This window comes from Sinocyclocheilus anshuiensis, unplaced genomic scaffold (assembly GCF_001515605.1).
Source record: "Sinocyclocheilus anshuiensis isolate Anshui unplaced genomic scaffold, SAMN03320099.WGS_v1.1 scaffold2260, whole genome shotgun sequence".
In the NCBI taxonomy this organism is placed as follows: domain Eukaryota; kingdom Metazoa; phylum Chordata; class Actinopteri; order Cypriniformes; family Cyprinidae; genus Sinocyclocheilus; species Sinocyclocheilus anshuiensis.
Genome location: NW_015547625.1, coordinates 436,446 through 451,095, shown reverse-complemented (window position 1 = coordinate 451,095; position 14,650 = coordinate 436,446). Strand labels below are relative to the sequence as shown.

The window sequence follows — 14,650 nt, the reverse complement described above, 5'->3', positions numbered from 1 at the left end:
CCACACACACCCCCACACACATGCACACACACACACACACACACACACACACACACACTGCATGTGCAGGGTTATTATCATGAACTAAAACAAAAAAATGTAATAAATAAAAATAAATAAATAAATAAGATTAACTGAAATAAAATATAAAAACCATTGTAATACTTTACAATAAGGGCCCAATAGTTACCATTTGTCAATGCAATAACTAACATAAACTAACAATGATCAATACTGTATATTTGTTACAGTATTTCTTATATTAATCTTTGTTATATTAATAAAAAAAAACACAACTGTTCATTGTTAATTCATTGTTAGCTCTGGTCCATTAAACAATATTAACAGATGCAACGTTTAGTTTTAATAATCTTTTAGTAAGTTTTGAAATTAAGATGATCTAAGATTAATTACTGCTTAAGAAGTATTTTTCATTGTTAATTCATGTTAACTATTGTTAACAAATTATTGCGAAATGTTAACAAAAACACAAATGTTTATATTTCCCTTCTCATTTTAATTCAGTGCAAGCAAAATTAAAACAAAAACATGAAAAATAATTAAAATCAAATAATCTTGAACTAAAAACAACAATTAAAAACAAAAAACAAAAAACAAAAAAATCATTTTTTAAAAGTGAACTAAAATGAAAATAAAAACTGCACAAATAAAATAAAATAAAAAATACTATAATAGTAAAGTATATCAATGATACTAAAATAACACTGGCACTGACAACAGCTTTTTTATGTGTGATGCATTATTTTGATTGGATTTTGACTGGGTAGAGATTTCCATCATACCATTTTCACATGATCTGCCGGAATGAAATTCACATTTATTGTAGTAAAAACTGATTTTTATTATTAATTTTGCTAATTAATTATTCACATTATTTATTAACTAAAGTCATTCCAACATTCATTGTCTCATATAATATTTAGTTTGACATTTTGAGGCTGGTGATCAATATTTTGTTGGTTTATTTATTTATCTAATCTAATTTATTTACTTGCTGTACTTTTTTAAAAACAGACAGCACACTGGTTTAAAGCAAAAATCTTTTAAAAAAGACCAATCGATGTTTTTGTGTACCTTTTATCAATACACTAAACTCAAAACAGAATGCTAATTTACTTGACCTTTAATCTTTGCAAATTGCACTGCATTGCATTAAAGCCTAAAGCTGCCATGTTCCCATCACAGAAATGTAACCAATTTAAATCCTGTTCAAAACGATTGTATCACGAAACAGTTCTTTCAATACAATTATAGAAAAAATTGTAAACAGCAATTTATTTGATGTTAAACTAATACAAATTATATACTAATTCATGCAAATAAGCAACAAATCTATACATAACAGATCAAAATGGTACTCTTTTCAAACACAGCAAACAAAGTATCTGTATAAGGCATGGAGACATCAACCACTAATCACAGAATACATGACTTGAAATATAAGAATAAGTGATTAACTGTGAAAAATATTTTCAGATCTGCACTCACATCAGTAGCACTACATTTGTATATGAAGTTTCTGTTTAACACTGTAGCAGCATAATAGGCTTAAGACTCCTCTGACTAATGCTAACAGAAGCATCCTTCTGTCACCACCTCAGAGCTACATAATAATGTGCGATAGTGTGGAGCTTTTTGTTCTCTGAGCATTTACAAACCATTTGAGCCAGGAGAGCTTCTGCTTTAAACTGTCTCACATCCTGCTTATTAAACTGAGAGAGCCAGAAGAGCTTAAAGCTGAGCTATTAGGTAATCACATCATCTGCAAACATGTTTATATTAGGTTTTAAGAGAGGATGTTGAAGAAAATGGTCTGAGAATTGGCCCATATGTTACTTACCGTATCTGAAACTTAGAAGCATGCTTTTTTTTTTTTTGAGAAATTCCAATCATGCAACATGAAATGCAATATGTAAATGACTTAAAAAAGAGACCTATGGGTATTTTTGTGTACAGTACCTTCTATCAATGCACTAAACTCAAAACAGAATGCTAATTTATTTGACATTTAAAATTAGCAAACTGCACTGCAATGCATTCAAATTTAGGTCTACCTATCATAGTCTAAAGTGGTCATGCTCATTTTACAGAGATGCAACCAATTCAAATAAAATCTTAAACAATTCAACTATCCCATGAAATAGTCCTTCTGATACAATAAAAAAAAAACAAAAAAAAACACTAACATAAATTCATTTGCTGTTAAATTATATTCTAATTAATACAAATACCCAGTTTTAAACATAACAGATCCAAAACACACAACTGGTGCTATGTTTTCAAAAACAACAATCAAAATGTCTATCAAAATCATCAAGGCATTAACCACTAAATGAGGATGTCACAGAAAATGGCCTGTGAATTGACCCATGTAATATTAATTGTAACAGCTATGGACTTATTATTTTTTTTCACACAATAAGTCTGAACTACAACTGCATATATTTTAGGCCTTCCACTGCAGATTTCAAGCCAGCACATTCAGAGGGCCTGGATCCAAACCATAACATTTGTCATTTCTAGCTTTGTAGCATTTGAGATAAAACAATTCCCTCTTTTGTCACACAAAAATTGCCCAGAGGTCATCTGTTTTTCGAGCTCATGCACTGAATGTATTACACAAATATCCTCCAGTTTAGTAAAGACCTGAGAGAAATTAGAAATAATTTACTTTATAAGTTCTGTATTTAATTGCACCAAGGTTCACACTGATATATTTTGGAGGACTGAAAGATGAGGGGATGGAGGACACTAATAGGACTGCTTTTCTCAAATTAATTGGGTTATTAAAATTCCTGGGAATCTTGACGAAAGAAAGGAAGGAAGGAAGGAAGGAAGGAAGGAAGGAAGAACGAAAGAAAGAAAAAGAAAGAAAAAAGCCTTTACACCAAAGCATTTATACAAAGCATTATATAATTCAATCGAATTGCATTGTCTTGAAATGGTAATTAGTCGGGATAGTTGTTTTTCTTTGTTAAAAATTAATTAAAATTAATATACAAAGGAGTGGACTCCTTATGAAAGTGCCAAATCTTGTGGGCAACAAAACTAGCTGCAGGCTCCAAAAATAATGAGTAGATGTGCAAACAGACAAAATTTGCACATCTCATGGGATTTACTTAGACAGAAAGCTATTTTCACACCTGAGATAGATGTAATGTGACTGGCAATTTTTGTATTTGTGCTGCAAAAAGCCACGGTAAACATTTATTAACTGGGTCATTCTATAAAACGGGTGTCTTTTCCAGTTTTACAAGGGAATTTAAAAGTAAATATTTATATGATTTTAAACATTTTATCAAGCAAACAATGTGTTTGAGAGTTAATTTATTAGGTTGTGACATTTATAGCCAAATTAATTCATTTCAATATATATATATACGGTGATATAATTATGCCTTCATAAAGGTAACAAGGTTGACTATTTTAGTTTAATCTGACATTATAAGCCTTGTGTTTAAGGTCATGAAACTACAAAGTGCTTCTTAAGAAAATATATGTTGGTATTTCTAAAAAATATCCACATTTCAATTTTCAGTAATTTGTTAAAAAAAATAATGATAACGGTTGAATTTTTTCAACATTTGTAAAATGTAATGCTCATATTTCTTTAAAAAAAATCCACATTTAAATTTTCAGTAGTTTGTTATACAAAATAATGGTAACAGGGTGGAATTTTTCATATTTGTAAAATGTAATGCTCATATTTCTTTTAAAAAAATCCACATTTAAATTTTCAGTAGTTTGTTAAAAAAAAATAACGGTAACAGGGTAGAATTTTTAACATTTGTAAAAATGTAATGCTCATATCTCTATATCTATAAAAATAAATGTTTAATTTTTTCATTAGTTTGTTAAACAAAACAATGGTAACATGGTTGAATTTTTTTAAATTTGACCTTACTGAAAAAAAAAAGTTAAAAAGAGGAGACAGTAGCTGTTTACTTCTTTAAAGGAAGATGCTGTAAACTTTTTTGTTCCTTTAAAGGAAACATATTATTGTAACAGGTTTAATGCAAAATCAAATGCTACCTTTTATTTGGTTTTCATGAAATATGATTATTTGCCAATACAGCAAAAACAGGTCAAAAGGCATCCACATAAAAAAGAAGAAAAATATCTGTTAAAATACAGTAAAGTATAGTAAAAGTTTACATGAGTTATTCAAAGTTATTAACAAGGCAGCTGCTTTGTAGAATGACAAAAAATGTTCAATGAGAAACAAGACTTTTCTGAAGTAAAGGCCAATTCTTTTGAGTTTTGAATGCAGATAGCAGCAGATGTACATAGACTGAAGTGGATATTGTAAGTGGTTTTTGACAGACAATGCAATAAATGTTGTATGCACAAGAGAGCTGGATTTTTAAAAGGGCAGCATAATTTGAGTGAGAGAAGCATTTTTGTAACAGACGTTGCTTGGATAGTGTTGGGCTTTGGGGAGGGTGCTGGAGAGACGCAGCGATGCACCTGAACGGGTCAAGGCTGCTTTCAACACACTGGCTTTCTGGTATGCAGTACATCAGGGTGGACAGTTGTCAAAATGATTCACAGGTGCAAACTGTCTTTATGGATACTCATTATTCAACTCTTTACTTTGTACACTCTCTATGATCAATGAGGCCCTTATGGCATATATAATGTGAGAATTGATATCTTGTGTCAGCATACACAAAACAGGGGGGGGGGTTATTAATAAAGAGGTTAATGTTTTCCATTAAAACCTGGATAGTGGCCTTCAAAGCCCCCCAAAAGTCATTCTTCCATCTGTTGACACAACATAAACAGGTTCCACTGAGGAACACACCCATGTGGTTTCAGAGCATTTATAATTGCAGCCGCAATTTTGCAAACCCCTGCAATTTGCATGTATCAAGTAGCTTGCATTAAAAAGCACCGTTTTTTTGCACTTACATTCTGATGTTGCTGTCAAAAAAGCAACGGTTGCGCAGAAGCCCCGCCCACAGCTGCACACCAACAATCCCGAAGATGAAAAACACGAAGAAACAAAGCAGCAAGACATTTCCCAGCATCGGTAAAGTATCCAACAGCAACGTCACCAGGATTCGCATACCTACGAGACAGAGATACATGATGTGACGAATGTGCATTTAAAAAACACGTGCAATGAAGCGTCAAAGCCATCGAGGATCACTAGACATGTTTACAGACGAGACTGTGGTGTTACATTTAACTTTGATACCTCTGATCTGACATTCACACACTTCATGAACACATTCTCTCAGTGTCTGATATGTATTCAGTAATTGAGCCAAGAAGTGAACACACACACACACAAACAGAAACAGGGCTTTGGCTAGCGCTCGATGGTTTGAGAATAATCGAATTGGAAACTTAACAGCCATGGGCTCTCACTCCTCACTGAGTCCAAAATCTATTACTGCTTTGCTGAATACACACACACACACACACACACACACACAAACTTATTTGGTATGTGTTGACAAAAAGAGTGAGCTATAAATGGTAAAAGTATCCGTGCATGTCAAGAATTTACTGTCTCAGTCTACATTAAACAAAACAGACACTCACTTTCACTGCTGGACTCAATCCGTGACTGTAACATACACCAGCACCTCTCTGAGGACTAACAGCATGTGTGTGTGAGTGTTTGTGTATTTTTTGTGGTCCATCAACTATATGATGTTGGATTGTGGGCACTTAACTGCAACAATCAGCGTCAGTGACCATGTTAATACATCACGGGAGTCTTGTCTAGTCTGTGCGTGTGTGAATCTATAAATACAGCAGGCATGTCTTTTTTTTTTCAGACCAACTCCAGATCATTTGCTTCAAATCAATAGCTGGGTTGTAAAACAGTGACACTAAGAGAGAAACGAAAAAAGATATACAGATGGAAACAAAGAAAGGGAAAACAGTACTCACTGGGAACTCTGTTGATGGCTCGTAATGGTCTGAGAACCCGTACGGTTCTGATGGCTGAGAAACTAACGTTATGACCGTCTAAAGAATACTCCAACATCCTAAAACATAAACAAAAGAAATTCACTTTAACAAACTTGAAACACAATAAGGCAATATATAGAATAATAACGTAGAATAATAACATAATATATATTTGTTATAATGACATTCAATACATAATAACATAATATAATATAATTTTTCAACCATTTGATGGCATTCAATGTACACAATTTATATTATTAAAAATCATATTCATAAAAAATGAACAGGCAGACCATTAATATTCTGATATTTTAATTAAGATGTGAAATCAATTTAATTGATATGTAAGACTATACACATTTAATTTATTCCTTGATGCAAAGTTGAATTTTCAGCATTATTACTCCAGCCCTTAGTGTCATATGATACTTCAGAAATCATTCTAATATGCCGATTTGCTGCTCAAGAAACATTTCTTCTTATTATTAAATTTTTAAAACAGTTGTGCAATTTAATATTTTTGTAAACTGTGATACTTTTTTTCAGGATGTTTTGATGAATCGAAAGTTCAAAAGCATAAAACACTGGACAGTTTAAATTGTTTCACACATGAATTTTCACAATTTAATGTTTCACAATCAAACATCATGTTTTCTACACAGAGACTGCATTAAAATATATATTTCTTACTGCTCTTGAACTCACAAGCTGTGCGACAAGATCCCTAAATGACACAACACAGCAGCATGAGAATATTTAAAGTCACTAAATTGATTTAGAATAATTATATGTTCTCCCCACTGAAAAGGGAAAAGTGGATGTCTATGCTATTTGTGACCCTGGACCACAAAACCAGTCATAAGTGTAAATTTTTCAAAATTGAGATTTGTTTTGGCTATTGCTACAAATATACCCCAGCGACTTAAGACTGGTTTTGTGGTCCAGGGTCACATTTATAATAGTTAGTGTTGATTTAGTGCTGTTTTAGCCATACTTTTCACCTGACTGATAGGAAGACTAAGGAAAGCTATTTGGTTAAGAAGTTTAGAAGCCTAATGGAAACACCAGTACACCAGAAATGTGTTACCTTTGTCCGAATTAATAACTCACACACGAGCACATTACCGTTTTAATGAGTTTTAATGAGTGATCATCAGGCACTTGAACTGATTTTTTGGACAGAGAGGAAAACTACAAATCACTGTGTCAGTGACAGCGCAAATGACAAGAGAGACACGATACAGACAGACACAGAGACACTTGCCTGGTGGTAATTGTCACACTCACATGCACACACACACACACACACACACACACACACACACACACAAACTGTAATAGTTAAGAGTTTAATGACTCATCAAATTCTAGGAATCGCACACTAATAGTTGACTATTTGTCAACTATTTGTCACTCACCCAGCCATGACGATAAAGAGGTCAAGGCGGTTCCAGGTGTCGCCAAGGTAACATTTCGGACCAAATATGCCCAAGGCCAACATTTTAACCACCATCTCCACAGCAAAGAATGCAAAGATAAAATCATCAAAGGCCTGTGGAGAGAAGAACCACACATCGCTCATGAATACATTACAATAAGAAAAGTGAAACAGCTGTCATTTCATTTAAAGTGCATTTTAATACTGGTCTAATTAAAAAAGTTTCCTCTTTAAACCTGATTTGTTCAATTAGTCTAAAAGCAAAAAACATTTCCTGTAGAAAAAATGAAAGAAACAATTTAAATAGAATTGTTTAAATTCTATTGTTTAAATTAACTACCCAGGTCTGGGTAGTAACTGATTACATGTAGTCTGGATCACATAATCAGATTCCAAATATTAAGTAATGTTAAGGTTAATGGTCACATTGACATGTGGGTAAACAAGTCAAATATTTCAATTTTTGGTGTTCAAGTCTTTAAATTTTTGTTTATTTTACATTTTATGATTTAATTAATTATTCGATTTTTATCGAATTTAAACCCACTGCAGTTCTTACATTAAGCATAGTTTGGGAAACCCTGGAATAATGTAATATTTAATGCATTTTATGATGTTAATATAAAAAATTGAATATATTTTGTTTCTCTTACTTTTTTATATCAATATGCTTAATGGTAAATTAGATGAAAAATAATCTAAAAGTAATCTAAAATGCAGTCAGACTACATTAACTAAAACGAGTAACCTAAATTATGTTACTAACTACAGTTAGTAATCAGTAATCAGTAATAGATGACAATTTGTAAGTAATCTATCCAGCACTGCCAGCAAGCTTTAAGGACTACTTTTTTTTTACACAATAGAAAATATGATACATATTTTAAAAAGACTTCACAATAAACATTAAGCTATTTCAAAGTTGTCTTTATTTGTATTAAGTATAATTTGTATACACTAAATTAAACATTAACTCACAAATGTTTGCTGAATGGCAGAGGCAGGCTAAACACATAATAAATACGTTATTATGATAAAAATGTGACTTGTTCATGTTTCATTTTATTTATTTATTATTATTATTATTTAGCTTTCGCCAGAGCACCATTTGAGTCTTCTCCTCCCATTTCTACCAATGATGCTTGACTCAACTTCCCACGTCTACTACCTGCGCAGATATCAACAGCGCAACTGGGTTGTAGGTTGACAGGTTGAGGTCACAAATGGTTGAAATTTGTATGATGTGTCTATTGTTTGAGTAGGATGCATTTCATACAAGATCTGGCAACTGGACAACCTTAGAATAATATATTGACGTGATTGTTCATACAATGAGGTTTGGGCCATACAAATTATGGGAGTTTCCCAGGAGAAAAATAACAAAATGAGAGGGCGGTGGGATATGAGTGTGAAATAATCAAAGACTCCTGGGAAAAACGGGAGTGTTGACAGATATGCTTTAATGTTCTACTATGTTAGCATTTAGAACAGTAAATGCATGAAAATGCTTCATGTCACATAAAGCGGCCAAAAAAATATTTGGAGACTTCTGGACACCTAAAATTGTCTTAATTGTACAACAAAATATCACTGCAAGTGGCATATGCAAATAAATGATCTAAACTTCACTTTTCTAAACCATTTTTTTTATAATTTGCTTTCGACTAACTTTACCCAGGGTGATTATTAGCTGGTGTTTGAAGTCGGTTTCCCTCAAGTTCACACAGCTGTTCTAACAGAGTACCCACAGGTTTCGTCACCTAATTGATCTCATTTAAAGCAGCACTTGTGTACAAAATTCACAGACTTCAACAATAAATTTCAAGACAATCTCTGTCGGACTTCAAATTGCCTGTTGTGAGCAATGTTCCCGTCATTATGCAGATCCACAGGTTATTTGCAAGTTGTTTTGGAGAGATTACAGATACATATTTTTCAGAGTCTGTCGCTGATGCTTCACGGTGTTGCTTGTGGGTTTTGGCATTTGGCATTTGAGAAGCACATAAACGCTTTCACACTGCTCTGTATTGTTTTTCTTGATAGGATTTTGAAAGATTTGTACAATAAATAGTTACAGTTATTTTACTCTACATCATAAAAATGTTATGACTTGTTTCTCTTTAATAAAGCTTGCAGATGGATCCACACGTCTCACGTCTCGTCAGCCCCGTTACAATAAAATACATCTGTAATACCCCCTTGTGATTTTTTTGAAGCTTTTCTTGAAAAAGTCGTAAACTGACAAGTGGCTAAATGGGACAGAGGTTGGCAGGGACATTAAACATCACGCGAACAGGTAAACTCATCTACTCACTAGTAGGGCTGTCAATACATTCGAATTTTGTACTTAAATATGATCAAAATTCGAATTACATTCGAACAACTATAAACAAAACAGCATCATGTATGTATGCATAGTTTAATACAAAGGGCGGAAAGCCAATCACACAGAGTACATTTTTCATTTAAAAACATGAGATGCAATGGGATGGGGAAAAAACCCCCACCATTAAGTCTCGATATATATATTTTTTTCAAAGTTAAACTTGCATTAATTTTACATGGCTTTCTAAACATGTGGCTCTCTTGTGCGAGACACGAGTGCAATGGTGATAGATGTCCCTCTAGAAAATGCGCGAAATAATATGTTCTGTGTGAACGGCTTGGTTTCAGTTTTGATGTAAACAAGATCTTCTCCGCATTGATGTTCTCTTTTTCCGCAATATTTTTAATGAACAACGCAGCAGCGCCGCATATAGTGGCTTCAACTGGATATGCTAACAAAAAGACGACACTTACATCGTCATCGCATCTCGTGTGCCACTGATAAGGCTGCCTCCTTAACGCACCCCTAAAATTCGAATGCAACGTTTTTGCATTCGAATGTGGATTTTTATTTTAAATTCGACGAATATCCGAAATTCGAATTTTTTTTGACAGCCCTACTCACTATTCTGCTTTTAGAGACTCATTGTGTTTATAATCATGCTCTTGCAAACTATTCCAAAATGTTTTAAATAAAGACTGAACGTGTTGTTGGTGAAGTCATGTGACTGTGTGTAGTTCATTTATAGTCTACATTTAACTTTTTACTTCTGACGATTGTATTTAGCCTTCAAAATTCATAAACGTTGTGTTCATTTGTGAAGATTATCAAGAACAAAATGCAAAGAATCAGAAACGTTTGTTGTTCACAAAGCTAATTTTAGCAAAAATCTAAAAGCCAATGGAAAAATCCTATTGGGTTTGTGTCAAGCGAACCAGGATGATATGGAAGCTTGTTTCTGCCACATGATTAAAAAAAGCAAAAAAAACAAACAAAAAGAAAAATGTTTTAGACTTTTTTCAGAATTGAGAGATAAAAAGTCATAATTACCTTTTTATCCTGTGGCAGAAACAAGCTCACATAGAGTAATGCTAACTTCTGGGTTGGCCTACAAAAATATGCCATCACTGCACTTGCTCGATATGTGCATTTCTGCAAATACCACTTAGTTTGATATTTTGTTTTATGTAATCCAGTGGAACATTTTAAATGTGGCTTAAATGTCTAACTCTTCAGGCTGCTGTTTGCATTTATTATATGCTTGTGTCTTTGAATGCTTTTTTCCCCCAACCAGTCAATCAAAACAACAGGCAGAATCAAGGCCTCACAGAGATGAAAGTCTTTAGGTAATCAATCCACGTGTGTCTGTGTTATGTAAGTGTGTGTTACCTGCAGGATGCTGCACCTGTCAGAGTGGCACTCCAGGTCTTGGCAGGGCTGGAACATGCCGAGCGTGACGCAGTTGAGCAGAATCACCAGCATGCTGACTCGCTCAAACCACGTAGAGCTCCAGTTAAGGTCAATACAGCTCACAAGGAAATCTTTCACATTTCACTTATTTGTTTTCAGAGTCAGAACTAGAGTCAAGGGATTTTATTTGTCTGTTTCTGCAAACTATGAAAAAACTGACTACACTAATTGTAAAATCTTTCTTAAGTAATGAAAATAATTGACTATTACATTTTTTGTATAGTGCCAACAACGAAGAAACAGAAAAGTGGCTTTAAACAAAACCTGTTTATCTCTGTCTATCCTGTTTATATAAGTACTGTAAAATGTTTTCATTTTAATTTTTCATTTACTCTTGAGTAAAATGGAGTGTCTTAATACAGTTTAGCTGTTCAAAGCAAAACATAAACATACACTACTGTTCAAAAGTTTGGGGTCAGTAATTTTATTTTATTTTATTTTACAATGAAGCGTCTTATGCTCTCCAAGGCTGCATTTATTTGCTGAAAAATACAGCAAAGATTATATTAAAAATTAAACATGTATTTTAATATATTTAAAAATTCAGCAGCCTTTACTTCAGTGTCACATGATCCTTCAGAAATCATTCTAAAATGTCTTAATTTTTTTTTTTTCATGCTTGCATAATTTGCATCATAACACTTATGATCCTGTACTGTATCCTGTTTGGAGAAATGCTGCAATATTTTTCCATCACCAACTGATAGAACAGAACAGAAGCTTTTTAACATAAAGCTAACAAAAAAGTGAAATAGATGGAACTGAGCATGAATAATGTATTTGTAGATTAATAATTGATTTTGTTCTCAAGAAGGTTGAAATAATAGAATTTGAATTGCATAAAAACCCATCATAATGCCTGCTTTAATAAAACATCTTTTTTAATATACACAATTCCTGTTTGCGACCGTAAACCATACAACATAATAAAATGCAATAAAGCCATTTTGTTTTCATATGGGTCTAATTAAAACCTGCAATTACATTTTCACATTACAGTGCACTGATCTACACACATACCTGCCGCTGTAAAGGCAAACTCAGCCCCGCAGGCCCCGTGATCAGACCAACCGCTTTACCTCATTAATCATAAACCTGCCACAGAAACACACTGTTCACACCATCTCAATCACCACCGTAAATCCTGCAATTATCCTCATTTACATCAGGATACACCACACCTCACTTACAACCCAATTAGGATTTAAAAAGCTTCTATAAACCCTAAAGACTATATCCATCTGAGTCTCAGAGCAGCTTTAACAGACGAGAGGGACGTGTTCAGGCCCCTGCTGTTTCCTCAGGTCTCTGTCTAACCAAAACCCTTCTGGAATTCCAGCAGACTTCCCTCTCGCTAGAACTGGGACAGCGTTCCGCTCATCAAACATTTATCCAGAGCCCACACTAATGCATACAGACAACTCCAGCTCTCGTCTCCATCCTCAAGATTGCTGTGGTCACATTCATGCCACTTCGGCTGAGGATAATGATGATGGCGATAGAGAACAGAAATGGGATGAATAAGGTGATGGAAATCTTTACAAATGCAAAAGCAGTACTGCCATCACTTCATATGCACACGCACAAACCAGTGTTGGCGTGTAAACTTCATGATGTTCTTTCTTCTACAGAACACAAAAGAAAATATTTTGAAACATGGCTCTCTTTTTTTTGGCCATACTATGAAAGTAAGTGGGGTCCAATAGAGTTCTGAAACAGGTTTTCATTATGTAGTTTAAAAGATTTATTTTATGTTCTGCAGAAGACCACATTTTCATTGTTGGGTGAACTATCCTTACTTTAATTTATGTGTATCTTGTAGCACAGCAAACTACCGTTTCAAATATCTTTCCCCAATACTGCAGTGTTGTTTTCCCTTTCTCTACTTGAAATAAAGCTGAAATAAACGATGAATATATAAAATATAAATTTGAACATAAATATAAAATTTAAAAATCAGAAATGTCAGATGAAAATGTAAAGTGTTGCACTGGCAAATAATTGAAACTAATTAAGTAAAGCTGAAGTACTAAAAATACTAAAACTGAAATGAAAAATAAAAGCTAGATAGAAATATTTATAAAATAAATAAAAATGATAAAAGCACATAGCAAAATTACAAAAACTTCAACTGAAATTTTTTTTTTTAATTACTCAAACTGAAAATATTAATAAATACTATAAAAATAATACGTAAGACAAGACTTGAAAGTTTTTTCAGGCAATGGTCAATTCTAGTGGTGTAACGATTCACTCATGGTGCAGTACGATTCACAATAATCAGATTTTATCACTATTTATTATTTTTTTTACAAAATGAGATATAAGACAAAAATAAAAAGGTGTCCTATTATTCCTCAGACAAAATGCTGCACATTTCTTTGTAAAATTGAAATATGTTAAATAACATAAAAAACATAAAACATACATATCATTACACTAGTGGTGTAACGATTCACTCATGGTGCAGTACGATTCACAATAATCAGATTTTATCACTATTTATTATTTTTTTTACAAAATGAGATATAAGACAAAAATAAAAAGGTGTCCTATTATTCCTCAGACAAAATGCTGCACATTTCTTTGTAAAATTGAAATATGTTAAATAACAAAACTAAACAGAATTTTTCATATTCTGAAGATTTTGTTCGTATAACAGTCACCTGATTTATTTAACTTTTTATTCGTAAAAATATGGTGAGCTTTTTTCCAACTGTTGACAATATTTTCTGATTTATAGATAGATAAACAGATACTGCATAAAAAAATGTTTGAACTGGACTTTTTTTTGTTCGCAAAATGTATGCAAAATGGTGCACATTTAATTAGATAATGCCTCATTTGCATATTTCAGAAAACTCGTAATATTGTCTTAATGTACTGTAACTAATCAACTGGGGAAGTATGGCAACATCTATTATTTAAAGGGGTCATATGATGCTGCTAAAAAGAACATTATTTTGTGTATTTGGTGTAATGAAATGTGTTTATGCGGTTTAAAACAACTTAACCACTGATTTGTAGTCGTGTCCTCTTTTGGAAGACCAAACAAAGTAGTTTCGCTTTCACAACGAAAAACACAGTGGCCTAGCGTGAGGGGAAGCCCCGGCTTCGCGTGCGCTGAGGCCGGGATAGAGTGAGCTGAGGCCGGAATAGAGTAAGCTGAGGCCGGGCTAGCGTGAGGGGAAGCCCCGGCTTAGCGTGCGCTGAGGCCGGGATAGAGTGAGATGAGGCCGGAATAGAGTAAGCTGAGGCCGGGCTAGCGTGAGGGGAAGCCCCGGCTTAGCGTGCGCTGAGGCCGGGATAGAGTGAGATGAGGCCGGAATAGAGTAAGCTGAGGCCGGGCTAGCGTGAGGGGAAGCCCCGGCTTAGCGTGCGCTGAGGCCGGGATAGAGTGAGATGAGGCCGGGCTAGAGTGAGCTGAGGCTGGGCTAGCGTGAGCGGAAGGGGTCGAGAACGGGGCG

At 33.8% G+C, this 14,650-nt stretch overlaps 1 protein-coding gene across 1 annotated transcript in view; it reads right to left on the bottom strand.

Annotated features, from left to right (window-relative positions):
• LOC107701772 (voltage-dependent T-type calcium channel subunit alpha-1I-like) overlaps positions 1 to 14,650 on the bottom strand; it is a gene marked incomplete at its 3' end in the record, with an annotated part of 93,347 nt that overhangs the window by 27,478 nt on the left and 51,219 nt on the right. Inside the window, exons 3-6 of the mRNA XM_016503877.1 lie at positions 11,103 to 11,214; positions 7,368 to 7,501; positions 5,926 to 6,023; positions 4,933 to 5,092 (exon numbers count right to left, since the gene is read on the bottom strand). Of these exons, the coding sequence (XP_016359363.1) occupies positions 4,933 to 5,092; positions 5,926 to 6,023; positions 7,368 to 7,501; positions 11,103 to 11,214 (504 nt within the window). The remainder of the gene's footprint in view (positions 1 to 4,932; positions 5,093 to 5,925; positions 6,024 to 7,367; positions 7,502 to 11,102; positions 11,215 to 14,650) is intronic.